The sequence below is a fragment of the Embiotoca jacksoni genome, unplaced genomic scaffold, assembly GCF_022577435.1.
Source record: "Embiotoca jacksoni isolate LCO1_2020_lvr unplaced genomic scaffold, fEmbJac1.0.p SCAF_1, whole genome shotgun sequence".
Classification (NCBI taxonomy): domain Eukaryota; kingdom Metazoa; phylum Chordata; class Actinopteri; family Embiotocidae; genus Embiotoca; species Embiotoca jacksoni.
In genome coordinates, this window is record NW_027185229.1 from 11392818 (window position 1) to 11420589 (window position 27772).

The 27772-nt window shown below is 40.6% G+C and overlaps 1 protein-coding gene across 1 annotated transcript in view; it reads right to left on the bottom strand.

Moving 5' to 3' along the window:
- Positions 1-410: 410 nt before the first annotated feature.
- The window catches only part of cntn3b (contactin 3b), a 52477-nt gene continuing 25115 nt past the window's right edge, over positions 411-27772 (bottom strand). Inside the window, exons 5-23 of the mRNA XM_069165374.1 lie at positions 27236-27334; positions 24500-24703; positions 22792-22894; positions 22174-22358; positions 21591-21727; positions 20566-20695; positions 19786-19936; positions 17731-17858; positions 15403-15578; positions 12503-12620; positions 11510-11668; positions 11225-11374; positions 9528-9598; positions 8911-9145; positions 8376-8485; positions 6960-7146; positions 5329-5441; positions 5070-5235; positions 411-4536 (exon numbers count right to left, since the gene is read on the bottom strand). Of these exons, the coding sequence (XP_069021475.1) occupies positions 4445-4536; positions 5070-5235; positions 5329-5441; positions 6960-7146; positions 8376-8485; positions 8911-9145; positions 9528-9598; positions 11225-11374; positions 11510-11668; positions 12503-12620; positions 15403-15578; positions 17731-17858; positions 19786-19936; positions 20566-20695; positions 21591-21727; positions 22174-22358; positions 22792-22894; positions 24500-24703; positions 27236-27334 (2714 nt within the window). The 3' untranslated portion in view covers positions 411-4444. The remainder of the gene's footprint in view (positions 4537-5069; positions 5236-5328; positions 5442-6959; positions 7147-8375; positions 8486-8910; positions 9146-9527; positions 9599-11224; positions 11375-11509; positions 11669-12502; positions 12621-15402; positions 15579-17730; positions 17859-19785; positions 19937-20565; positions 20696-21590; positions 21728-22173; positions 22359-22791; positions 22895-24499; positions 24704-27235; positions 27335-27772) is intronic.

A 27772-nucleotide genomic window follows, 5' to 3' on the forward strand; every position in this document is an offset into this window, starting at 1 on the left:
TGCAATGTATTTATACAGTGCACACAGTAATCTGTGCATCATTTACCCAGAGATTCAGAAACTAAAACAGGATTCAAGGTAAATTTGTGGTAATTTTGATTAAACCCATTTTAATTTAGGTATTTGCATCATGCAATTATAATCTATACAACAATTATATAACTCTAAAAACTAGATTTTGACACAGGGCCTGGGTAAAAGGCAAGGGCTCAATATTAGTGCATTTAGTAATGTATCATACTATTTATGTCCAAGTTCTGTAACAAATATGCAACTAATCACATTTCCACTGATTCTCTATCAGGGCTTTTGGGGGCCCTGAGGGACCTGCGTCTGGATCACTAAATGAAACAAAGCTGTGAGTATGTAAGTCAGTTTGGTAAAAACTTAAAAAAAGAAACACCAGCAGCTGGAATAAACATTTTTATTAAGTTATAGTTTTAGAAAAAAATCCAACACAAATTCACAAACAATGATTAACATGCACAATTTTAGTATACAAGACAATACAGTTACTTTTCAATATGAAAATGCCATCCTACATGTCAGTATCTCACAGAGATCATTGATTAATACACCAGTATTAAGGTCAGAGAACACACCATATAAAAGCAGTAAAGTTGTCTTTGATGGCCATGTTTAAAAAATATATGCAAGCTATTTACACTGCACGCTGTGCACTCCTTTCTAGCAACGACAACCACAGAAACCAATCTAACTGAACTGACCATGTGGATATAAATAGATATGTCGTTATTCTGTCATCAATACCATTTCAACCACTCCAGACGTCTCTAATCACTGCCTTCACTTTCTTTAGATTGTACTCTGTAATTTTATTAAAGCACAAGGCCAAAAACAATACTTTTGTTTTCTAATGTGAGCATGAGAAGAGGTTAGAGACGTTACACCCAACTACAACTATATAAATAATAAGAAAGCTCAGAGAAACTGCCACACAATTACATATTGAAAATTAATTAACTATTTGCCTACAATCTCGTGATTGGGTTACCTTATTTGGATATTAAAGGAAATATTAACACCAAGTACCACACAAAAGCTGCTTTGAGGCCCAGTCACACCAGAGAATAACACAGGGACATTTATCTGCCTGTATTTGTAGCTGTTGCTTGAAGATTAGTGGGATAGTTTGTGAATTGGAGCACTGCCTTCAAATGGAACTCATGAGTTCAGGGTTACTAAATGGGAAAATTGTGTACACGGTACGCTTGGCGTTCAATAGGTTAAGGTTTAAGAACATTAGTGGTAGGCAACGGCAACATGGATGTCGTCTAGAAGCCACAAAGGCTAACAATTTAGCAAGTTAGAATGCGGGTAACATAATGCAGGAAATGCAAAGGAATATTAGGAGGGAAAAGATGCGGCTAATTGGAATATAAACATTTTTATCAGTTGTATTATTAAATTACAAAGAAAAATTATACATGACTAAACTTACTATATATAAACGTATATGTGTACATATGGTTAAGGATTAATTTCCACAGCCTCTGCTATTTCTGGAACTTGTGAGCTCATCGTAACAATGGGTAGACTTGTGCATGCTGTGTCTGGTGTTCAAGTGTTAAGTCACGAGAACACCGTTACTTGACAATGGCAACATAGAGGGTGTTTAGAGGCCACATAGGCTAACAATTTAGCAAACAGCAGGTGGGAACCGTAACTCAGGAAATGCAACGGCATAATGACAGAGGGAAAAGATAAGGCACGAGACAGGATGGAAACATCAATATTTTCTTTAGACGTATTTTTGAATGCAAAATTACAAATTGTTATTTTATAATCCAATGAAAAATAAACTTCAATAGCCTCCTCCATTTTTGTAAACATCAACAAATACGTCACCACCTGTTCACTCTAAGCTTTCAGAAAACTCTAAGGTCGTGAATACCACCAGAGAGGGGCGCTCAAATGGACTCTTCTCAGGAACACAATCAACGGGATCCCATTTGAAGGCAGCATTATAATTTGACAGATTTGGGTGACTGTAAATAAAAGCAAAAAGTTCAACACAGCCAATAAACTATGCTATTTCCCTCCATTTTGGATTCTCTGGCCATGTGTTTTAGATAATGAATGTCAGTAGCACAGAAGATTCCACTCAAGTGATTCGGCTGATCGAAGAATGTCTCAATTGATTTTGACATGAAATTTCAGTTTTAAATGCTGGTGTGACTAGGCTTTTATGCTGCTGGAAAGAAAGATGCAGTAAAAGGCTTCTCCTGCTGGAGCACGGGAGCCTAACAGTGGGTTTGTTTTGATGTGCAACACAAAATAATCAACCAGCTAATCAATTTCAGGTCACTGCTCCAATTCAAAGTCACAATCTAGCACTGCACTACAAAAATACTACAATTTGAACATTAAATTCTGTTAAAAACTGAGCAAATGCGGTGGAATCTCTTGTCGAACCACAAGAGAGATTGCCTTTGAATTTGGTCTGATAGAGACTGAAGTAGTGGAGGACATCTGAAACATCACAGACTGTAACACAACAGAACAAGTGCAATAAGAACTCGGCCATCAGTCAATCAAGCAGCTGAATTGTGACAGCTGTAATAATGGGGCTGGAAAATCAATATCCCATTGACTGGTCTGCAGCAGTCTAATCAACGAGCACAGAGCTTTATGAAACCAGTCAAGGAGCAGATAGGACAGCCTGATTATGTTCGTCATTTGGGCTTTTTACGAGGCCTCTGGGGTCTGCACACCTGTTCAGACAGTTAAGTGAGGACATCCAGTCACCTTGCATCAATTCCTTGTGCTTTCATTTGACTTTGGGTTGGGGTGTTCGGCAAAGAGTGCAAAATGCAGACGACGACGACAGCTTCTAGCTAACGACCGCACACAGCCCCATGTTCGGCAAAGGCACAGTAATGTGTAGCAGTTCAGTTGACTGTATCCTTTCACGTGAACATTGTCAGGACCCCAGCAATCTCACCTCAGCTCTTACTTGGGTAGCTCTTGACAGATTCATCCACATGATAAAAGGGAGTGAAAAGCAGCTCCCTCAGCAGAGCAGCAATGTTCTTTTGTTGCTGTTCATTCTGGTATGTGTCCAACAGATGGTGATGAGGTGGGGTAAAATGACAGCCATGCCTTTTGCTCCATTTCCAGTCAGGGCTCTATCACCACAGAATTTGCATCAATTATTCTGATGCCTTAATAGCTCATAAATTATGTTACGGACGGAGTCATACATTTATTATACCACAGACCATAAATACTGGGACCAAAATTTCCGCAATATATCTTAATCCATTGCGGCTTTCCTAAAGCCTCCAACCCCTTTTTCTCTTAGGTGCGCCGGTCTCTCAATTAAAATTGAATCAACATACTTTATTTCCAATAATGGATTCCCTTCCTCTGAGCTTCCTGTCCTTCATAACTAATTCTTCAGAAAAGAAAACCATGCCTCTGCTTCAACATGAATCTTTCTCCTAAGTCATATGAAGGAAAAAGAAAGAGAAGGTGAGCTCTAGTGAAGGCACTGTTATCCCGTAGTCCATTGTGCACTGGGCCAGCTGGTCATCTGGGGTGTGGATCATACATGTTCTGTGATATGATGAACGTATCTAGAACACAGGTCGTCTAAATGTAGAGGAGGAACAGTACACATGGGATCTGCTTGACATACTAACACCACACGTCTCTATTCTCTAAAATTTCGCTAGACTGAGAATGCGGAGTGTGATAGCCATTTATTATTTAGAGGAGCATGAGATAGAGAGCAAAATGCCAAGATCTATCAGAGCATTGTGGAGGGGGCCTAAAACTCAGGAGCTCGAGGCTCTAGAAAAGGCTTAATATTATTTCAGTATTCAGAGATAAGTGGGTTTCAGGCACAGTTGATCAATTTGCTATGGATCTTTCATATATTTGGCAAAGCCTGGTAAAACGTTTTAGCCTGTAAGTATGTTTCTTTTGGCAAAAGCTGCAAAAAAAATGTGGTAAGTTAATCATTTTTGAGATGATAAAATATGGATGCAACCAATGATTATATTAACATTGTTCTGCTCAAAAATGTAATTCTTTTGCAATATATTTGTATATAGGGTTAAAGAAAAGCAGCCTCTGTCACCTACTTTGGTATGGACTGTATATGTAAAGTGGGTTTTAAGGCATTAGTATCTCCAAAGATACTAAGAAGAGAAGTCATGTAGACATCAAAACTTCTAAAACGAAAGCTAGAACATGATGGCACTTATGACGCTGGAAGAAATACTGAAAGATATCATGCAAATTATCACGTCTCTATCAGATGGTGCTTAAAAAGGAGTGGCACGGTCTTTTTTGGTCTTTCCTAGTTCTGCCACTGAAGCCCAGGGCCTTTTGTCGGTCTAGTGGAGGGCTGACATTGGACAGGCTGACAGAAGGGACGGAGGAGGAGGGAGGGCGCTCCATAGGCAGTGGGGGGACATCACCAGACAGAGCAGAGCAGTGCGCTGATGAGAACCGCGGTGCGGCACAATGGGCGGAGGCGGCTTGCTCCGGAGCCCCGTGCTCCCATGCCTGCAACCAAAACCAGCAAAGCAGCATATGAAGAGCCAAAATACCCCTGACATCAAAGAACTAAACCTGCATTCTGCTGTGCTATCCTCTAAGATTTTGACAAGTCATCATAAATCAAAAGCCATGTGTGATTTTATTTTCCATATCTACGATATTACTGGCTTTCAACAGGAGAGGCTATTTAAGTATCCTGAGAAGATAAAGTTGGTATCACATCAGAGAGGAGAGCGACAAACTGAGCCGCCTCACAATTTTGCAGCGGGATGGGAGCACAGGACTGCTTTATATGCTGCAGAGCTGTGCAGCCAGTCAACAAGGAATAATAACCCAATGGCAGAGATGGATGACGCCACACATGCATTTCTAAAAAGGTCGCTTTTCTCACACTCAAAATAAGTCTATTACACATGGTTGAAAAGTGATGGAAGGAAGCACAATTAAATGTTCTCTTTATCTCATTGAATCCCCACTTAAGCTTTATCACTGGTTAAAAAGGAAGTAATATGAACTGGGAAAGAGAACAGTAAACTCACTTAATTTGTGAATGTGGATGGGTTCACTGCCCACACCTTCACCGCCCTTGCTCACAGCCTTGATCTGAATGAGATAGTTGTCGTTGGCTGAGAGGCTGAGCTCAGCTGTGGTTTTGTTGGTCAAGATAGTATTGACATCATTGTAGCGATGTCTCTTAAGCAGCACCTGAGGCAGGAGAGGGTGATTTATAAAAATGAGCTGAGGCAAAGACCTTGTTTTCTGAAGATAAATCATGCTTTACACAATACAGGGACCTACCAAATATCCTGTGACCTTTGACTCTGTCTCCATAGCTACTACAGGGTCCCAGTGCAGCGTGAGTGTGGAGCCAATCATGGTCCATTGTATGTTGAGCGGAGCCCGATCTGGAGCTAGGAAAGGAAATCAGAGGTAAACAGGATATTCTGTTTACTCTTTCCTGTGGTTGTATCTCTAAAAAAAAAAATGCATGCATATTATTAAAAACAGTTTCTAGATGTTTGGTTTATAGAGAAGCTTCAGTTGGAAAACTAATAAATTGGGGCTTCATTGGAACACCCTCTTTAATTAAGACAGTGTATTCTATGGTGGCCTTGACTCTCACTGCAACTTAGAAAACACAGGCAGATACACAAAACACAGATCAATTAGGAAAACGTCTTTACCATTTTGACAGCACCATTTATATCAGCGCACTTTTTAACCCATTGTGTCCCCTTTCGGTGACAAATAGCTATGAACCAGCTTCATCCTAATAGCAAGGCCGCAACTATCATGTGCGAAAAAATAAACAACAGAAAAACAGACGGTGGTCAACCTAAGAGGCTGGCAGTCCTCGACAAGACCCACTGATGTCACTCATTCACTGAGGGTGACTAATTATTTAGTGAGCCAAGTAATGAAAATTCATAAACCTACTTTATCATCCCACTGACTTTGCTAGTCACTTTCATTCCCAAGCTGGCAATTGGAATCCTTAGGCTAGTGACTACCATTTCTAGTCAAGCAACTAGCAGCCCTACGCTAGTAAATATCATTCCTCTTGAGCGTCCCGAGTCTTGAAAGAATGTAAATAACTGAACAACCAATCAGATAAGTTAACTGCCTATCAAAATTGAACATAAAACGTAAACCTGTTAGATTTTTGATTCTTTTATGTATCCAGCTTTGAATTAGGAACTATATTGTAAGCCCCTCATAAATACACCCACTATTACATGCATATATGTAGTGCTGCCAGGGTGCATTGGAACGCGCTTAGTGAATAAAAGGCATGTTCACAGTTTTGTTGATCCGGTTGGAATTCACTTCTATTTTTCAAGTGCTTGAAGATCCAATGATCTCTAAAGCGTATGACATGCAAGGTAGCCAATAAAACATTTTTTGAATGGTCACAGTTATCATTTAAGGTGATTGAAAACGTCAACTCCAAGCCTTGCTTTAATCTATTCCTGTTTCAACTGTTAAAGTTACTGCATTAAACGTTAACACAAACTCAACACTTCCTGTATTTATTTCAAATTAAAAGCCTGCTAACATTTCAGTGGACAGAAACTTTGTTTTTCTTAATGAAGCTTTTTATTGTGAAACACTCACAGGTGTGCGTCACCAACACTGGTTGCATTTTACAAAGCTTAACCAAAAACATTCCCTCTCCTTTCTCTGCGTAAGAGGGCCTGACATTATCTTTTCACCTTCAAGGTCACTTTAAGGCCTCCTACATTAAGATGTAAGGTATAAAACAGTGCGCATTAGATATGAAAAGTCAGATTGACTTTTATAAGCTCAACTAACAAATCTGAAAGAACGCAACGGCAATCGTGTTGAGGACAGCATGGTGTCATCCAACAGGGTTCATGAACGAGTCTCCATTCAGAAGTGATTTAAATACACCTCCCGGACAGACTCACGTGGTTTCTTTGTTGTGTTGTTGATGGGTGCTGACTGTGGCCCGGGGCCAGCTGTATTGAAAGCAGCCACAGAGAGGTAGTACACTGTGTTCGCTTTCAGCCCTGTGATGTTAACCAGTGTGTAGTTTCCAGATATCCGCACTTTGCCAATAGTGTCAGGCTTGGTGTCGTCCTCCCAATACACGACCTGACAGGAGGAGAATAAAAATAAGCCACGAGCACAGAGATTCTTGCGGTGCATTTTATTGTTATATTGAAATTAATTTTCCATCATGCAATGAAATTCTGAAATGCTGTTTGTATCAGAGAAAAGAAGGGAGGGAGTGCTGGCAAATTATTCATTTTTCACAAGTGGAGTCTCAGTTACTTGTGCACATACTCTCAGCCACCCGAGTCATTTTAGTGGGTCAAACAGCATGATAACAGACCCAGGAAGAAAGTTTTAATCTCACATTTCTTTCTTTAATGGAAAAGCTTATGGATAGATACTTTATTTGGATGAACAAATCATCCCCTTTCTAGCAAACAGCAGGATTCTCTGCTCTGTAAAACAAGTTGCAGAGTTACTTTCCCTCAGGCTATCACCGGACATGTATGGGTGCAGATATTGCAATATTCGGTAAAACAAACTGACAAATGTTCTGCTTGCTTTGAGTTATTTGCATTATTTGTATCTTGTATTAAGTGACATACGAGTTAAGTCAATCTATAATAAATTGAAATGTGAAGTTCCCCCTTGAGGAGACTCCTGCTTTCCCATCACCCTTACATTATTGTATATCCAATCTTTTATCAATTAAAGCACCAGAATCTAGTTAACAGTATTATCATCTTTTGGACAGTATTACATAAATCTGAAACTGAATTGCATTTGCAATCCTACCAACGTGTAATTATATGGTTGAGTTACGCACATGTGCAGTCCACTGTTCCGTTTCCATAGTGTTGGTGGCCCATTGAAATTCAGCAGCCTAAACACACTTCAGAACGGCGTTTGGTGAAATGAGCTCCATTCTAAAAGGACAATGTAGCCAGTGCTATGGCAACTGGTGAGCTTTGAGCCAAGGGCCAGAGATGACAGATTTTGAAAGAGCATGGGAAGGGAAGGGGTGACAAAAACCAGCAAAGCACTCTTTCCATTCTTGAAAAGATGAGGGATTTTATTTTCCGCTTGTGGGTTTGTTGTTGATGTGCCAAAGTATTGAAGTCATTTCTTGATCTTATTAACGCTTAAAACAAATCCTCTGCAGAGATACATGAGAAGAAATTGTATCATATTACAAGTTAAAGACAGGAAAACTAATCACATGAACGATGGTTAGGAGCTGATGAACAAGCCGTGTGAAAAATCTCAATTATTATGTTACTTGAGAAAAAATAAATACATAAGAAGAATTATGTTGCAGTGAGTCATACCTCATATCCAAGCACTCTTTCAGGGATGGTAGGGAAAGCTTCCCAGATCACTTCAATTTGTGCTGCAGACACACTTCTAGCCCTAACCCTCTTAGGAGCCACACTGGGGACTGCAGAAATAGAGCAGAAATGTGCTGAGAATTCCACAGACTCATCCAACACTATCACACACACTAATAGCAATAAGAGGTAAGGCACAGAATAGACCTGTAGTTTCACTGAAAAGCTATTTCCCTGCTCTCTTTTAATGGGATCTGTGACTGACATAAGGGAAGACTATCTGCCCGGCAAATTCAATTAACAGGATACCTCCCTGACAGCGCGGTGTGGTAAGTGTCTGCTAGGATTTCCTGTAATCTACCAGCACGATAACTAATATCAAGTTGACATTCCCAGCTTGAGAGGGGAGGGAAATAACAGCACTGGAAAAAAACTCATTTCATCATTACTATTCAAGGTCATAGTGGTAAGGAGAGAGATTATAGCTTATTTAAGCATCACTCTCCGCCGTTGGGCTATGAAGTCTGCACCGTACCTTCCTCTGCCGAGTATACGGTGGCAATAGAGCTGAAGGGCCCCTCCCCTCGGTTGTTGAAGGCTCCCACTTTGATGTCAAATGGCGAGAAGGGCGGGATGGTGTCGTTGCGAAAGACGTAGCGTGCCACTCCGGGTGTGGAGATAACTGCTCGCGTCCATGTGACCGTGCCCACAGGCCTGAAGGCGATGATGTAGCCGAAGCCCTCTCCGTTCTGAAGTTCTTCGGGCACAGGCTGGGAGCGAAACACAAAACTATAGTGATATTAAAACGCATACAGACAAAGAAACAGACAGGCCCATCTCTGCACTGTACCTCGACGAGGGCTTCTGTGAATACACAACATCCCCTTTCTCGCCGTCATCTACCGCCACAATCACCTTTTACCTTATCTTTTCCTCTTGCGTGGCCATGTAAATGTGACTAAAGTGCAAAACTCGTCAAAGGAAGTGCTCTCGGTCCCTGCTTTTGGAGAGAGAAATGGCACTCGTAGGCTAAGCTGAATAAAAGGTGTCTCACTAATGTGGGTCATAAAATTGCTCTGTTCAATTCTGCACAATTAAGCAAAACCATTACTCGGCAATGGAGAGAACAGTCAAATGTGACAGATGACTTACCTCCCATGTTATCACTAATTCAGACTTTGTGCCGCCTCCACCTCCAACATCAGTGGGAGCTGTATCAGGAACTGAGAGGTAAAGCCCAGAGGGGAGCAATTAGAACACAGTTTACGAAGCTCAACGACAAACCTCAGCTGTAGTCTTGTGACAAGGGCGCCTGCTGCAGATACTATCGTCTATTTTAGACCCCACAAATCCCCCACTCTGTGCAAACACAAACATTTCAGAGGAGTGTAAATTGCTGACGTTGCCCAGATGTCACCGTACATCCACAGTAAGCCAAAATTTGTAATATTTTGTAACATTTGACTCAACCCACACCGTTTCTATTCCCACTTGGCTGTTTGTGCAGCGCAACATGTTGGCAAAAACGGCAGTGTAGGTGGAGGAGCAGTCAAGCATGCCCTCATAGTATTCTTTCGTACAGTAAATGGACCCCTGCTTTAGTTAGCAGCATCTATGTCTTATGCCCATGAGTGGTTGTCTGGCAGGGTTGAATGCTGGGAATTGAGATCTGAGTTTTTCCCAGGAATTTTTGCCAAGATTTGCTCCCATTGCCTTTGCCTTACCAAACTGTGTTAATGGTATCAAATCATTAGTAGCTAAGAATATTTGCAAAACCATGAGTAGAGTAATAGGAGGTGCATTCAAAATGTTCAGAGACTGCTCCTGTCGGGCACGAATTGAGCGCAACAAGGTAAATGTACACGGAGCACGGGAGAAGCAGTAATTTAGCTATTAAACCAAGCAAAGTGTTCTGGAAAACTCGTGAAAGTTATTGCGTCCCACTGATCACTGCTCATTACTGGACTGTGCTCTGTTTGTGCATAAGATAACTTCTTGATCACTCCCAGTAACTGTTTGATATCCTTCAGAACTGTTTCGATGTTTGTAACTGTCACACTTTAAGCTTTGTGTTCCGCTCTGTTGAACATAATTCTCTATGATAAGAAAATATTGTTAAGCTGCATAAGTTAGCTCTGCACACAGGGCAAGGTCAGGCTTTACGCCACATTAGCATCAACACTGGTCCATGAACATTTAAAAAAAGCTTGAACGCTACAATTTGCATTACTGTAAATGGTGGAGGCTAACACACAGTTTTCTTAAACACAACTACAGCTTTCAAGTATGTTACACCTCTTTCACCTGTTTGTGGCTTTCTAAAGTTTAAATTTCATAAAAATTTGAAATAAATAAACTTCCATGAGAGTTCTTGGTTTTGCAGAAGCAAAAAAATGCAACAAAAGTGATCTAATTCAGAGAGACGTGAACAGACTGCAAAGCCCTGGACTTCGCCATTATATTGATTGTTTAGATCTTCTGATGATGCAACCAGATCAGTCAGTATCTGACACTGATTTGTCTTCAGTGTGCTTCTACACCAGCCAGGTGTTTACACGGCAAAATCTACTACAGAATAGTGTCCGTCTTCTTGGAGGATCCTCAGCAGAGCTTTGGGACACTTTTATTTTTAGCTGAGTATCAGTTGTGGGCTTTTGTTCATCTCAAAGGGAGTGTCCATAAACTGACAATTTCCCCCCCAAAAAACAGTTCTGTCGATACAATCCATTTCTGCAAAGAAATCCCAGGAAGACATAATGCATATTCCCACAAAGTAATTTTAAAAGTACAGGGAATCATTCAGCACTCTGTGTATCAATGTGTGCAGTTTAGTGTTGAGTTGTACATACTGGCATCCTCTGTCCTAGTCTTGGCTGAGGCCGGGCTGGGCTCTCCAAGGCCAACAGCATTGCGGGCCACCACCCTGAACTCGTACTCCACCCAGGCATTCAGACCCACCACAGTGGCTGTCAGCATGTTACCGTTGACCACCTCCGGCACTGCATAGTTGAAAAAACAATTTAAAAAATATCAAGATGCTGCACTACTTGACTCAAATTAAAGGATAAACAAATTAATACCCACATAAGGGTGTACAAATACTACAAGAGGACAGGAGGACTGTTTCAGCATACCTGTGTCTACAGCCTGCCAGCCCACAGTAAAAGGCGTTCGAGCCTGGATGATGTAGCCGGTGATGGGGCTGCCGTTGTCCCTTCCAGGAGTCCAGGATAACTGGGCCGTGCTGTCTGTGATCTCCTCCACTGCTACCTTGTCCGGAGGACCAGGGGGACCTGCATCAATCAGAAAGCGAGGAGGCTGAATCCAAGGTTATCACCTCTTCCAAGAAGCCTCCCCTAATCAAACTCATAAGGGCTTCTACACCTTGTTACATACCAAGGCCATCATACTCGCTTTAATTAAGTTCTGTGTCCTTGGTGTGTGCACACACTGCGTATGTGATGTGTGGGACTACTTAGTGATGAGTGAACATAAGGATCAGTTGCAGTGGAAAGATAAACTTGATGGGATAATCAGAAAAAGAAAGAGAGGCTTAATAAAATAAGGGAAAAGCAAGTGTGTGTGTGACTGTTACATGCTCTGGCTTTGCCGTGTTGTCCTTGTTTGCTCTGCTGCTCCATTATTCGAATGCTTTCCATGATATTTTGCCGATGTGTAAATGAGCCAATTACAGTCATTTTCTGTGATAAACATTGCCTTCTCAAAGCACCTGGGACAGCTATTACAGTTTGTTAAGGGCATGAATACCAATGTAAATCACCAGAGCTAAGGCGGCACACTGAGCCAGATACACTAAGAACATATCAACAAAGCTACGTCAGCTGGGCCCCAAAGTCACCCATGCCAGCTTGAGTGTGTGTATGCTATTTTTACATTTCAGTATTTAATGTAAACAGAAGCTGACATAACTGACTGCAGCAGCATCCATTTCCGCCTTCCCATATCTTTGTAGGAAGCTGCAGGGATTTCTCACACCTTTCTGTCAAACTTCTTTCACTAATCTCTAACAGATTCTTCAATGCCACATTATTTTACAGTAAATATACTCAGGCTATTTAAACACAGGCTTATAAAAAGAAGCTGTTAAAATCAATTGGTTCTCTTACCTTTGACAACCAGAATGGCAGAGGTGGACAAGCTTTCCACATCAGTGTCAATAACACAGACATACTTCCCTCCATGGTTCAGCTGAATGTTACGGATCATCAGATCCCCTGATATACTCTAGAGGAGATGGAAAAATAAGGCTAAGTAAGAGATGTAGTGTTGTTTCATCACTCAGCTTTTGGTTCTGGGATGTTTTAACATTTATAATGCTTTCGACAATCACAGCATCTCCGGGCCACTGACTTTTGCTTCTCTTCAAACACCAACAACAGACATGGCAGATGTACTCTGCACAAATAACACTATTGGCTGTCCTTCAGGCGCTACCCAACCAACCAGCCTCCCAACCCCCTGCAAACAGCTACACACAGGACACACAAAACAAACATATTCTATCTAATTGGCAAGGCAATCCTCATTATTCTCTAATTACATAAGCTCAAGCGAGATATGAGTATAACTCACAGTGTAGAGCAAATGTTTTTTTTTACATGAGCTGCATTGTGTGTGATGGACATGAGGAAAAACAACAAAACATCACAGCAAATACTGTCAACTTTCTTATCTTTATAAGGCTGTTTTTAATTTGTGGCTGGCTGAAGGAGAATTTTCAATGCCTTAGCCAACCTCTCAGATTTTAAAGTCTTCCCCACCCTGTCCGTGATTTGCAATCCCAAGCTCTCTGGTTCTCACAGAGGATTTCTTTAAAAAAAAAAAAAATTAACATATTCATTGTGCACGTTCATTTTTAAAAAGCCAAAGCAATGTCCCAAAACAGCTGTGTGCAGAATTTAGTGGCATTGAGTGAGGTTGCGACCCTCGCCTCATCCTGCCCTTCCAAGCGTGTAGCAAAATCTACAGAGGCCTTGAAACTCCTGAATAACAAGAAAGGCCCTCTCTAAAGCTCGTGTTTAGTATTGTCCCCTCTGGGCTACTGTAGAAACATGGTGGTACAACATGGCGGGCTCCTTAGAAGAGGACCTGCTCCCTATGTAGATATAAAGGACTCAAGGTAATGAAAATACAGTGATTCTTAGTTTTAGGTGATTATAAACTGATGAAAACATAATTATGAATATTATTTTAAATTTCTGCCAATAGATCATCCCTTATCATTATTGCTGTTATGTATACACATGTGTATGTTTTCTATCACTTTTCCGTAACAATGTTATTTTCTGTATGTTAATTTTGTGTTCTTTATGAATTTGAAATGTATTTAGGTGGAGGCTTCAAAGGAGCTCTCTGGGCTTTCTGCCTATTCCTGCACTGTTAATTTGCTGTCTTTGTCATTTTTGCATATATATAATTTATTTATTTTTAATGTGCAAAATAAAGTCTTTTAAAAAGATCTTAAACTTAAAATACTAAGTAATGCACCGTTAAAACACATACTGCAATTAATAGTTCACTCTGTTACTCTGAGTAAGTGAGCGAGCATGAGAGTTTTTCTAAAATAACTGACACAACACCACTATTAAACTAAAATACATCTTAAAGTTCCCTCTTCAAGTGGCCTGTCACAAAGCATGTCAGCCAGTAAAGACGAGTGTGCTGCTTTAGAAAGTAGTTACCTGGGGGTGGGCCAGGTAAGACTCGCTGCAGTCATAGTAGATTTCATCACCCCCAGCGGCTAGTGATCATAGCTCCGCTCTGCTGCAACCAGGCACGAATGCCCGTGGATCCCCACCTCTCTAGGGCACCTGACAAAGCAGAGCCAAGCCGAATGGCACTTCTTTGCGGTCATTGGATAAAGAGACAACCTCTACCACTCTATTTTTTTTTCTCTCTTCCCCTTCCTTTCGTTTCCTTTCCTTTCGCCTGACAGTTTTAAAACGCCGTGTCTGATTCTCTCTCCAATGTCAGGCACCACCTGGCCGACCTGAGAGCGCGCGATGCGTCGCAAGGCCTCCTGCTTTGGCAGGAAGGAAGTGATGAGGCAGATTTACTTTAATTATGTAAATTAATTCATCAGAAGCTGTTGAGCAGGGGGCTGGTAATCTCTCTGGACAGGGGAAACAGATTCTGTGAAAACTATATCTAATTAAATGCCTATGCACAGTTCAATGTCATTAGTAATTGCTATTTGCATTCATGAAGATATGAGTTTGGCATGTCCAAAAAAACTGTGAGCGTGCATATCAACCTTTAACACATTAATGGCACTGATCAGACTGCTAACCTTGGATGATAATTGTCACTATATAAAGCAAAAGCGTGTGTAGTCATTTTAAACTGACAAGCTCTGAACAATTAACTTTGCCCTTCATCAAAAGGAACAAATATTAAACAAAAGTCATCACTTATCTTTATTTCAAGGCAAAAGGATTTCAAATGAACATTTACTGGTGCCAGGCCTGCCCTTGGTGAATGCCAGGCGGCTCATTACTTAATTATTTCAGGGCTAAAGATTCATAAATAGGTATGCAAATTAAATTATGGCAGAGGGAGATGATAAGAAAATGTTCTCCCTTGAGGTATGGGAATCAGAAGTTGAAGGGATGAAAAGTATAAAGACTTTATTAATGAGGACCCTCTGTAAGACTGAAATGGCATTTCATCAAAATATTCTTAGAGGTGGGTGGCTTACACAGCCAATTCAAAAGGTAAGGATCTCGATTATTGAAGTGATAGTGCCTTTCATTGAGGCTTTTACAGCATATGACTGTAACTGATTCCTCATAGATATCATTATTTTTTTGATATTCTGTTCACCCCTAACCACAGGAAAACTTTCAAATGTACAAGACTTGCCAGAAATCTCTTCACTTGGGTATTATTGGTGTCTAAGAAGCCCTCAGCCGGGCAATGGAGCATACCCTTGCACATTGCACAGTATGTCCCAATTAATCCCAGAATAGCCAGAAAGACTCTGAGTTTAATGCTCGAGATGACTCACCCCGCCCACTCTTTCGAAATGATCGCTGTCTCGCTGGAAGTCGATGAGCTGGCCGTTGAATGCCCATGAGAAAGACACATCCAGGGCTGGATCTGAAGCAATCTGGCAGGGTAGCACGATGCTCTCGCCAACAATAATCTCCATGTTAGTAGGCCTCATGGTGATTCTGGTGGGCTCTGGCCAGACAACAGATGACAGCGTACGCATGTTAATATCTCTGCCACCAGAACCTCTAACACCACCATGACCTCTGCAACTACTATCTCACTCACAATTCACAGCTAAATCAAGTCACCATCATTAAATTACCCATGGATGTGGGCTTTTCCTGATTTTAATAAGCACTTAAATTCCAAGCCTGTCCATTAGTAACATTTAATGACATCTCCGGTTCGCACTTCATGTTCCGGGATCAATTTGGGAGAAAATGTTCGAAACAGGATTACAGAGATGGGAGCACATTCCCGCTGGTGACTGTGTTAGATTGGGGGCCTCGGAGTATGTTGAGGAAAGGTCACAGTAATTAAATTCTATGACATTAAATGGTTCAGCTGTCAGTGTGCGAGAAGAATGGAAGCTAATGAGAAAAATACGTTAGGTGGCTACACACACAACAAATTCAACTGGGGGACTACATGAACGTGTTATGTCACTGCACTCATAAATAATGACCTTTAACTAAATCAAGGATAATGTTTGTTGCTTGCTTTACTGCTATTTTGCATAATGTATACCAGTTATATTCATTTCACAATAACCTTGGTTGTTAACGGTACATATGCAATGCAAGATAAACATAAAAGAGGGAGAAATGAAAGGATTTTCAAGCCATACGGTAAATTGACAATAAATAGGTGGACTGTTTTGGAAGAACTGCCAGGAAACTGACCCTTTGCCAAGAAGCAGTTGCCTAATCATAGCTTTATTAGCTTTACACAGAAAAATACGTGGCATATATATAGATGTCTTTTTTTTTATTGTCTTTCCAGAAACAAAATCATAATTACAAAATTGTGACGCATGCATGGCTGGCTAACCACTATATTACATCTAGTAGTAACCTAGCATTATTTATGGGGCCAAGAGTAAACATAAGTGGGCAATTATGTATATGCTTCAAAGGTCTGACATATGACCTTGTGGAACACCAGCCTTGGATTCTGCTAACCACTATGTAAGCATTTGCTGCTCTGACCTGCTCTGCACTGACTTACCAAACTCCTTGTTCCATCATCATCCTCATGTGCTTTGCTTAAAGTTTGGCATTTTTAGAAACAGTAAAGTTCATTGTGTTTTTGTCAAAGCAACGTGTGTATTTCCATAAATAACACCTAATCAGACTGTTATATTACATTCTGTATTACTGTACATGCTAACTGCTGATGATGATGATGACTTTTTACCAAGATCTGTTAAGCTTCAACCTCTTTTGCTTTTCTTTTCATTTTTAGGCTACAGACTTAGCATGGTATCATATTATGTAGCCATTAATTGCATATTTGAAGGAATGAGAGGATCAATATCATTCACTTGTCTGTACAAAAAAATTGAAGCTATCACCAGATGGCCTGGTTTCAGATTAATATGAATTTCCGAATAAGTGTTTGTTATTCATATCATCAATCAATCACTGTGGACGACATCATTTAAACCTACATCCATTTTAATACAACAGAATAGGCAACCAGCTGATGCTTAAAGTAAAAGCTTAGTTGTGCCCATTACTGGATATATCTACCATGGCAATACTAATCAGAATTTTATCTTCGTGTGAGAGGAAGTAAAAACAAAAATATTTTGTGAATTTTGTTTGGGCGTTTGCAGTTTTTACACACAGTCACCTGCTTTCTGTATTACCACTACAACTGCAATATTAACCATGTGAATATCACCAATTACTTAAAGCCCAGTCAACCTTGAACAGCATCAGCTGAACAGGAATAATAGTAGAATCAATTTTGGCAAGAAAACAAAATAAAATTGATAACCGAAAATTACCAAATTATTTGTTTTTTCCTCCATGACCCCTGAGTTCATGTCAATCCTAACCCTAAAGTCATAACAGCCATTATAATCAACCAGGTACAAATTGAGACACTTTCTGTTTGAAATCAAGAATCCATTGCTTCAAAAATTACCACGAGAGTTTAGAGAGAAATCTCCACTGTTATCAATGAAAACTGCATACAAGCGGTGCTTAAAGCTTTTCAAGCTTGGCATAATAGGCATGATCTTATAAAAGCGGGGGCAGGGCATAGAGAAAGGTCAATTAAGTATGGGTGATTTACTTTTTTAGGCAGTTATTGATTGAAGAAAACCAGGACTTACCAGTGATAAGCAGCCTCCCAGTTGTGCTTGCTGTCCCAAACTGATTCTTAGCAATGCATGTGTAGCTCGCTGCATCCCGTTTGGTTACATTGGCAATCTTTAATGTTCCGTTTGGAAGCAAAGTAATCCTGAAGGAAGTAGAACAGCTGGTTACTAAATTGAAAATTGTACAGACAGACAGAAGGGCTTGGCTTTGTTTTGATCCTATATGTAGTCATTACTTTGTATAGATATTCAATGTATTCACGTCAGCTATTTTAGGAGTCGTCTCAATGTAATACGTTTGCCCTGTGGTGTTTTTACCAGAATTATATTCCTGTCATGTTCAAGCATGTTGACCCTCATGGTACCTAAAAGCTCTCCACTAAATCCCAGAAAAATGTAATTCTTAAAGGTGGGTAAGCAGCAGGCAGGGTGACCATTCCCCCTGACTCAGCAGTCGGCTAAACTCTGGGACACAAAACAAAATGAAGAAATAGTTTACAAAGAGCATCCATGAGCAAATTCCTGAATACATAAATGTGCGTAACAGGCTTTATGTTGCTATGGTCAGTGAGGAGCCCATATCATGCTGGGGGGGGGGGGGGGGGGGGGGGGGGGGGGGGGCACTGAATAGCTTTATTTTTAACAAAAGCCCAATATATGGTACTCTGCAAGCTAAATATAAAAATCATATATTTTTCATTGCTCTCATTCTCCTGATTAAAAACATGTCCAATCAACAAAAACAAGGACAGTGCCCCAAGCGTTAATTACATGATAATGCTAAATTCAAAATTTGTGCTAGCACAAATGAGAAGAATCATAACTGAACTATAGCTTCTAATGGTTAACAGAAAAAAAAAAAAGTGCTACTTTTTCCCTTTTTATTCAATTATGTGCAACAATTATTTTCTGCACACTGCCCCAATTTACAGCATGGCATGGCTGCCGATATTAGACAGCATTTCCCTTCCAGTGTCTGCATACATGCCATGTTGTGCACCTTGAAAGAGTATGTGGGCTTCACATATAGTGTGCTAAATGTCAGTTGGCTTGGGACGTTCACCAATTTTCTGAAGCTTTAGATGCAGCTTCCCGTCTGGAGCCAACTAAAGAGCCTCTGTGCTGTTTTGACAAGACGCTTTGCTACTATTGTTCTGTTTCTAACCTCCTTTTCAATAAGCAGCATGGGAGTGATTCAAACAGCATTTCTTCAGCACACTGGGATGCCTGTGTTTGAGTTGTTCTTATTCAGTCTGTCTTGCCTGTTGTGCGTGTGCATGTGTGTGTGTGTGCGTGTGTTTGTGTGATACAAATTCTTGACGTGCACATGCTGACTTGCAGCAGGGTTTAGTCACTGTCAAGGCTTTCCTTCCCAAGCCATTCGGGATGATGAAAAGTCTGCAGACAGATTGCTCAAATGTGTCATTTCTTATCCGATTTGCTTTTGGAACTCTCCACCTTTAATTGGTTCTTTAGTTTTATATGACGTCTTCTTGTATTCAATACAAAATCAGACAACAAACTAAATTAAACACCACTTTATACTGATGAAAGTGGTGCTTGATGTTTGCTCATTGTCTTCATCGTGTCAGCGTGCAGAGTTTTGAGAATAGTGAGACCTCTCTTCCCTCCAATCTGCGGAAAGGCTTTCATCTCTACAGTTTTGCTGATTACATCAATCAAACTCTTGTATCTCTTTGTATGTCATGATAAAGTAGATAATTACACATGCGACAGCTTCAGTCATACTTTTCAAATTTCTTACTCGGTCTAGAAATGGATAGACTTCATCTTTAGGACAGAGTCCATTTGTAAATATTTAATGCATGCAGTGTTGATATGACCATCCACCATCTCCATCCATCACATAAAGCACTTTGCACATGAGGGTGCATGCAATATATTAGCTATGTGCAATTTTCTTGGTGGGTTCACTGCTCTCATTCTCCTAATTAGTCTTTACTTTTATGCATTTGCACAAATGCCAAATACGCTATCGAAACAAGTCGGCTTGCAGTGAATGTGAGTGAAAGCTGCGAGGAGGAATATGCACTTGGACTTTTATCCTACCTTTCAGTTCTCTGCAGGATCTCATTCCCTTTCTTCCACAGGCTAATTGCTGGGGGCGAGGCCTCAGGCTTGCATTCAAAAGTGACTTCGCTGCCTGAGCGAGCTTTTAGCAAGGCTCTTAACGGACTTTTGGCAAAACTAGGAGATGAAGCTGTACGTAGGGGAGCAGATAAAGTATGAGATTAAAAAAACATAGGCAACCTAAACCGTTGCAGATTAGCCGTGCTGTATTTGAGATTAGTTCTTCATGAGCTTTCAGAGAAAGCAGCTTGAAATCACAGCACAATCTGACCCCAAATGCCCATTACACTCAAGGTTATGAACCCACTGATCCCACAAATACACACAAACAACATCTACGCTCGTCATGTCTTCAGCCATCAGCTCCTGCCTGCACTCATCACATTTTGTTCGCCATCATTAGGACCATGAAGTGTCATCACATGTATCGAGAGAAAATCTAATTTCTCATCGAGCTAGTCAGATGGAAGTCATCAAAGCTTTGCAAATAAATCAATACCCCATCTACACGAGAGAGCATTCACAATGCAACAAAGCAATGAGTTTGTAGTATCCAAATCAATAGATGAAACGACTGAAAGTAAAATGAGACACTCTCAGATTCATATATTTTCTGGCGGAGCGCATGGTGACATCAAATGAGTGTGCAGACTGATTGCTGAGGAACGTTATAGCAGGCTGCTGGTTTTTATCTAAGGAGATGATCAAACGCATAGACAGATAAGCAGGATAAAAGCAGAAGGAGGGACACAATCTTACCTAACACCATTAGTTGGGCACTGGAATAAATAATGCCATGTTTGTTTTCAGCCACACACTGATACATCCCGGAATCTGACAGGTTTAGCGCTGCTATGGAAAGGGCCCCGTTTTCAATTTGTACCCGGCCCTGTGGAGAAAAAGAGAAACTGTTCTGCATATCCATTGCCAGGCCATCTTATTATGTCTAAAGGCACAATGGCAATTATTGGTGCACCATGAAGGTAGGAGACAGCAGGGAAGGAGAAAGGAGAAAGGTGGGAAAAAAAGACAAAAGAGACTTGTGCCATTCCCCATATGTTCAGCTTGTGAAAGATGAAGACGCAGTGGTGAATTAACATGCATCTTAGATATACAAAAGAGGCAATGCTAAAAAAATTAAAAAAAAAAAAAGCACTAAGAATATAGCAAAAGATCTTTTATTTTCCTATTTATTATATTTATTTACTATGATGATACTCAAATTATGACTGATTTTTAAACTGCTAAGCCAACCAGGGATCCTCAGTGCCGCAAGGGGTGTAGAACATCGGTTTCTTAACTATAATCTAGGTATTAAGTGGACAATGTACCAACTATTCATTAGCTGTAAATTCAGTAGAAACGTACACTCATTGTGTTTGTCGACACTGTAGGAATGGAATTTAGATCTGGCTCAGATCCGATTGCAACGTCAGACCACCTCCAAACATGATGCGGCCGATCCAATTGCATTCCGATCCTGAGGTGGTGTTTGTGCATTTACACCTTGCATTAACATAGATGATCCCTTATCCATATTAGGGAAAAGGGATTGGCAGATTTACCTCAGCAAGTCATTAAACATTACAGCCAAAACCAAACTGTGAAAAGGACTTGATAAACCAGTTCAAAATATTGTGGCTACAAACTTATCAAAGCATAAACTGAGCAGAAAGAAACACTGATGAGACACATATACAGAGGAGATACAACTCTACATCCAATCCTGTGTTTTTTCTATGGTTTGTCAGCATTACCATAATAAATCTAACAGATTTCCATACCTCAGCCATCACTTGCTCCCCATTCTTGATCCAGCTGTAGGATGGTTTCGGCTTCCCATTGGCTTTACACTCCCAGAAGAGGCTTTCCTCTATAGAGAGGGCTGTGTCCGTCATTGTCTGGAGCCAGTGAGGTTTAGCTTGGAATGAATGAAAGGATTACCTATTCAAACATGTATTTTAATTATAGAAGCACTGGATTAATAAAGTGTGGCATCAGAAATCATAAAGCCGTAAAACCAGCCTCGCATTAAAGTTAAAACTTGCATCAAAGTTAAAACTCAACAAGTGGATTATCAGTGTAATGGCACAGACAGAATTGGTAAACAGATTTGAATATTAACTGAAAATTAATTTGAAGGCGCTGAAATAAAATTCACTTTTCACTTCTACCCACTGGATCCATAGCTTATTTTAAAGTGGCGTGGCAACAATATGCCCCACATGTAGATGTGTTTTCTGTCCAATAACTGGGATTCCAGCTGTGGGTCAGCTGCATGTTTCTTGTACAAGTGTGAATGTCTGTTACATTCACCCCAGTGTCTCCATGCTTCCACTGTCATTCAATTTGAAATGGTTCACTTACCATGGAATGAAATACGACCCCGCGCAGCATTTTTGCCTCTCCGATTCTCCGCCATACATTCGTACGTCCCCGCGTCTTCCTGCTGGAAATTCGGGATTTCAAGGACGCCGTTTGAATTCTTCATTTTGACTTTGCTGGGGAAAGGGACACCGCTAGTTCTCCTCCAGCTGATTTCTGGGACAGGGCTGCAAAACAGGAACAAAAAGTTCCCAGGATGCAACTGTCAGTCTCTGTGAACAAAGTGCGATTAAGCACAAGCGGGAAAGTAGTTGAAGCAAAAGCCTTGTGAATTATTGTTCCCTACAAATCATACTGTGATTGCTCAGATTTCAAATGCTCTTAAAAGAACTTTGATTTCAGCTCTCTTGTCTTTTAGTGTTGCAGCCCTTGCTCTGCTATGGATTGATGAGTGTGAGAATGAATAATACTACGCCAGTGCATTCTTAAATCATCTTGAGTAGCATAAATTCATGTATGAATCAGCCTACAGCTTATGTCACACGCACAAACACACACACACACACACACACACACACACACACACACACACACACACACACACACACACACACACACACACACACACACATAAACACACATACCATGAGGCTGACTTACTTTCCCAGAGCGAAGCATTCCAGTTTCACCACTGATTCTTTTGCAGCTGGAACCGGATCAGTAAAATGAACTTCTATTTTGGGTTCATATTCACCCATTACTCCTACAAAAGGGACACAATAGATGACAAGCTTTTTACATCAATGATTAACAGCAGACATTGGGTTCATATTGGATCAGAGAGAGAGAGCAGTAACGCAGCGGGACAGCTAGCACAAAAGTCAGAGCAAAAGTGACCACTAAAGGGCTTGTAGAGAGGAAAAGAAATCAGAGGTGGGTTATAAAAGATTCAGACAGCACTTCAGGGAAAAGACTTGCTTGGTATAGATTTATCACAGTCGGCAATGTGACTTCATTTATGACTTTATTTATATTCACATCACTAGGGCAGGTCAAAGACTTCGTTGGAGAGATAGATGTACTAATTACAACCCCACAGTCTGAAAGCAAGAGCTGAATCGGGGTCTTGTGCATGTATCGTACACACCACGTGGACAAGCTCAAGAATATGGAGCTGCAACTCTCTCAACACACAATCCATACTCTGATCATCTCAGTGATTAGTTAGTAATAATCTGTGACATTTTGGCAGTAATACAAGCCTGAAGGCATCTCATGAAAGCTCTGCGTGATGAGTGGAATACCAATCAAAACAGTGGTTTGAGTGGAACATTATACCACATTTGTAATTAGTGGCTTCATTAATGGTAAACAAATTATTTCGTGCTGCTTTACAAATCAGTTATAAAATCTGTCCCTCGTTGTGCTTCCCTCCCTGGTGTATTTCCCTGCCTGTGTGCTCTCCTTCCCTCTTTGTCAGTTTGTTGTTTGAGTTTGCCCGATGTCTTCTTGAGCATTTTCTAACCCAGTAAGTTCTCTGTTTCTCTAAGTTCTTCTTGTTTTAGTGTCTCATTTTTACCTCTTTTGTTCCTTTTGGATTATTGTAGTCTTTTTGAAATGTTTGTGGGACTTCTATCGAGATACCCAGTGTTCAGCTTAGTAACTAAAACCTTTTTTCAATTTAATAAAATATTTTGTCTGTTCTATTCCTTCAACCTCATCACTGCTTCTAGCGGGAGCCATTGGGATTTTTCCTGGTGGAAAACCCTGAAGTTGTTAACCATTACACCACATGATCAATTAACTGTTTTTATAAGGGAATTTGAAAGAGAACAATTTACAAATTACAAGAGCTGCAATTTTATTTAACAAGCTGTACCAAGTGAAAGCTTAAGCCAGCAACTGCTGATTTTGCTGGCCGTAATGACTACTGCCAGTAAATTTACTCAACTGTAGATAATTAAAAAATTTTAGCTGACCTAAAAATTAAAAAATAATAATATTGGCTTTTGCCCAGTAAATGTGCAGTCAACAGTGGCATTTGATGTCATCAGATGCTGTCAATGTATATTTTAACATGATGGGATAAAGTCAACTATACCACTGATGTAATGTTACAGAACACTCGGGCTAAAACTGTCATTTTTTTCTGTAAAACACTCTTCTATTCATGTTGACACAAATAGGATTTGTCAGCTCTCTACGAGCTATATAAAAGAACACAAATATGGGAATTTGTCTAATTTAATGGAATCACCAAAGCAATGACCAGAAACATCTGATGAGACATTTAAGTATAATCGAAATGACTAAATTATCATGAGTAGTTGACGTAAACTAAAGCCACAATGTGATTTCAAATAATTACCATCATTCCTGAGGACCAGTGGTGTTGGCGAGCTGAGAACCTTCTCCATTGTAACAGTGTTGTTAACCACACAGGTGTAATTGCCCACATCTGAGGGGTCCACTTTGGCGATGTACAGACTCCCGGTCTCTTGAGAGATGAATCTACGCCTGTCTTGTTGGACAAAGTACGGGTATTCATTGAAGATCCATGCAAATGTCAGTTCTGTAAACAGAAAGAAAAAGAGTTTAACTTAGCACAGCAGTGGTCCACTTTCACACCTCGGCTGATTCCACACATATTAGATACATTGGTTACTATGACATGGACAGCTGGTTCAAAAGAAAATGTTAGCATATCACATCATTTTCCTCCCCTTATCTCAGTTTCCTTGGGATGAGATACCAAGACATGGTGAATGTATTAGCTATCAGGGCAGAAAGAATGGGAGACCAAATGAAAGGGAGCGAAACAAAATGGATTACAGCGCGTCAGTGGTCCTCCCCTGACACATGGCCTCCATTCCGTGGGTCCCCGAGTGACTAAGTTCCTGGGTGGCCTGAATGAATGAAGGGATGGATTGAGGGATGGATGGATGGATGGATTGACATAGGGGGGTAGGAATATGTTGCCCTGCCCCTTCACAAGCGGCATGTCAACCATAAGAAAGGAGAAGCCTGCCATGATGAATTACTGCGTCATTTTCAAGAAGCGAACACTGCACAGATGTCCAAGAGCGAGGAGATGATCTGTGTAATCTACCACTTCGGAGGTGACGGGGTTCTGAGTCAAAAGGTGCATGCAGTGACTGTCAATCATATTCAATGCCCCCGAGGGAGAGAGCCACTCAGCTTTGGAGGAGATGCAACGTTCGAGCTGGATGCAGCCATGCAGATATAAAGCTCCTTCTGATTAGGCAAGCAGGAGCCACATAGTTCAGCGTCAGCATAAACTCCGTCTGAACTATGTGGCTGTAATGATCAGTGATAGAATTTTACCAAGCAAGGAGTGAAAATACAACAAAAGAGCTTTTCTGTAACACAAAGAAGTGTCAAAGAGGCCGTTTCAGTGAGCAAATATCTATGTTGGAGTACAAGAGTGATACAATAACAATTACTTGTGAAAGAATTGCATTTTAATTTTCCTAACCGGGTGGTGTGATAACGCATGTGGTGGTGGAGGAAAAAGCTGCTGAAGATTTCAAAGCTAATCAAGCGTAATGAAAACCAAAAGGAATCCCTCCTACCGTAGGTGTCAGATAAAGTTCAGCGGAGTTGAAGGTTATGTGACACATCAATGCTTTCAAAATTCAAGAGAGAAAAAGAAAAAGAGCGAAATACAAAGGACAGGGGGAGAGAGCTGTGGAGGGAGCAACAGGGCAATGAAGGAATAAAGGGACAGTTGGCTTGCGCTGCTTTACTTTCAATCACTTCTGAAAATGTGGGAAAACACAATAGCGCCACGGTTACAGTAGCCAACCGCGTATAAGCCTATGTCAGCGAGGGAAGCTGTCAAACTGTATTTCACACAGAGTACTCTCACCCATTATCCCATAGACCAGCTGCACAATGCACTGTGCTACAAACTGTTAACTTGTGAAAGAAATTGGTCATTCCAATGTGCAAGCTATTGTATCAAGAGGGTGACAAGCTCGGCAGCAGCCATTGTGCATGCTCTCAGTTTTCTGCAGAGTGCAGCCTGCGTCTTTATCTTCTTATTTGTGGCCGCTCAGTTATAGAAGACAGTGTTAGCCTCTCACTTGCACAATTAAAGCATCTTTTTTGAATGTGTGGAGGTGCATAAATAAAAGGCTACAGCCAACAGTTTCATGGTGTTTAGCATAAAGACTGGAAACAGTTTGGAAACAGACAGCAAAATTCACCCTTTAGCTCCTTCAATAATTCATGTATTATGCATAAACCTCAACCTGCGATTATGCCAAAGTGTGTAATACACCTGTCAGTTCACGAGAGGATACCGTGTCAGTGTCACATTTTGCCTTGACTAGGCATGAAAAGTAGGTTTCGGCACCAAAAACCATGCGATAAGGTTTAGAAAAAAGATAATGGTTTGGATTAAAATAAAGAAGTTACTTAATGTATGTTACGCAAGTAACTCATGTACTTACGTTACCTAAATAAAGTCCAGGTTTACTTATGCTTTCTCACGGACTCAAATTTCCCTAAATTCTTTGTTTGTTGCATCCAGCCACCCACAACCTCATTGCTATGCAGACTCTATTACTCTGTACCACTTGAAATGAAAACAGGCCGGTCATTCATGCATGTACTTTCCTTCACGTTGGCAAGTCAAAACGTGACAGTGACACATGTTGGCTAGACATTTTTATCTCGGTTATAATTTTAGTACCTAGACCTCTTTATAACAACACCTTTTTCAGAAGAAGCAAATGAATACAGTGCTATTATTTAGAGGTGCTGTTATGCAGATATTGTCACATTCTGACAGTGTCCAGATACAGTAGCTGTTTACTTGTTTCAAAGTCTTTGTGTTAAGCTCAGTTAACCATCTATCTCATTGCCTTATTTTCATATTTACAGACAGTAACTGTATTTCTTTGAGACTAATTTGAATTACAAAAATAGACTAAAGAAAGAAAGAAAAACACCCTAGTGGAGTTTGGTTTAAACCTGTGTAAACAATTTTAGGGGATGATGATTAAGAACTTGAAACAATGAAAAGAGTCCCCTTCAAATAAGAGACAACAGCTACAAAAGCCTGATATGGCAAACTTACCTCCAGAATGTGGAGGCGGTCCACACAAGAGAACCACTCCTTGCCCCTCACGGACGTTGACAGCACTCCTCACTGTTTGACTTTTGAAGTTATCGAGATCTGATGAGTCAAATAAGATTGAAATAGAGTTAGACTGCAGCTAAAAAGAAAAGAAAAAAAATTATAACACGATAGTTCTGAGTGTCAGACAGCCAAAACGTGTGTTTAGATATAGTTTATATTCACAAGGGTTTCTTAAGGACAGTTTTGAAGAAAGGGGACATACGTTTTCCAAAACTCCCTTCACTTATTCACTGAGGCATATTTGTGATGTTACATTTGGAGCGCTGGGACTTTAATAGGACATCATTGATTGCCCCGGGACACCCTCCTGACAGCCTCCAACACTTTCAAAGGCATCCGGGGTGCTGATGAAATAGATGGACCTGACTTGGTGACGTTTACCCTGCAACACTACACTTTAGCACAAGAAAGAGATGAGGCTGAAATAGGATAAAATGAGCGAGGGGAGAAAGGAAATGCTGTGTGGACTGCGCA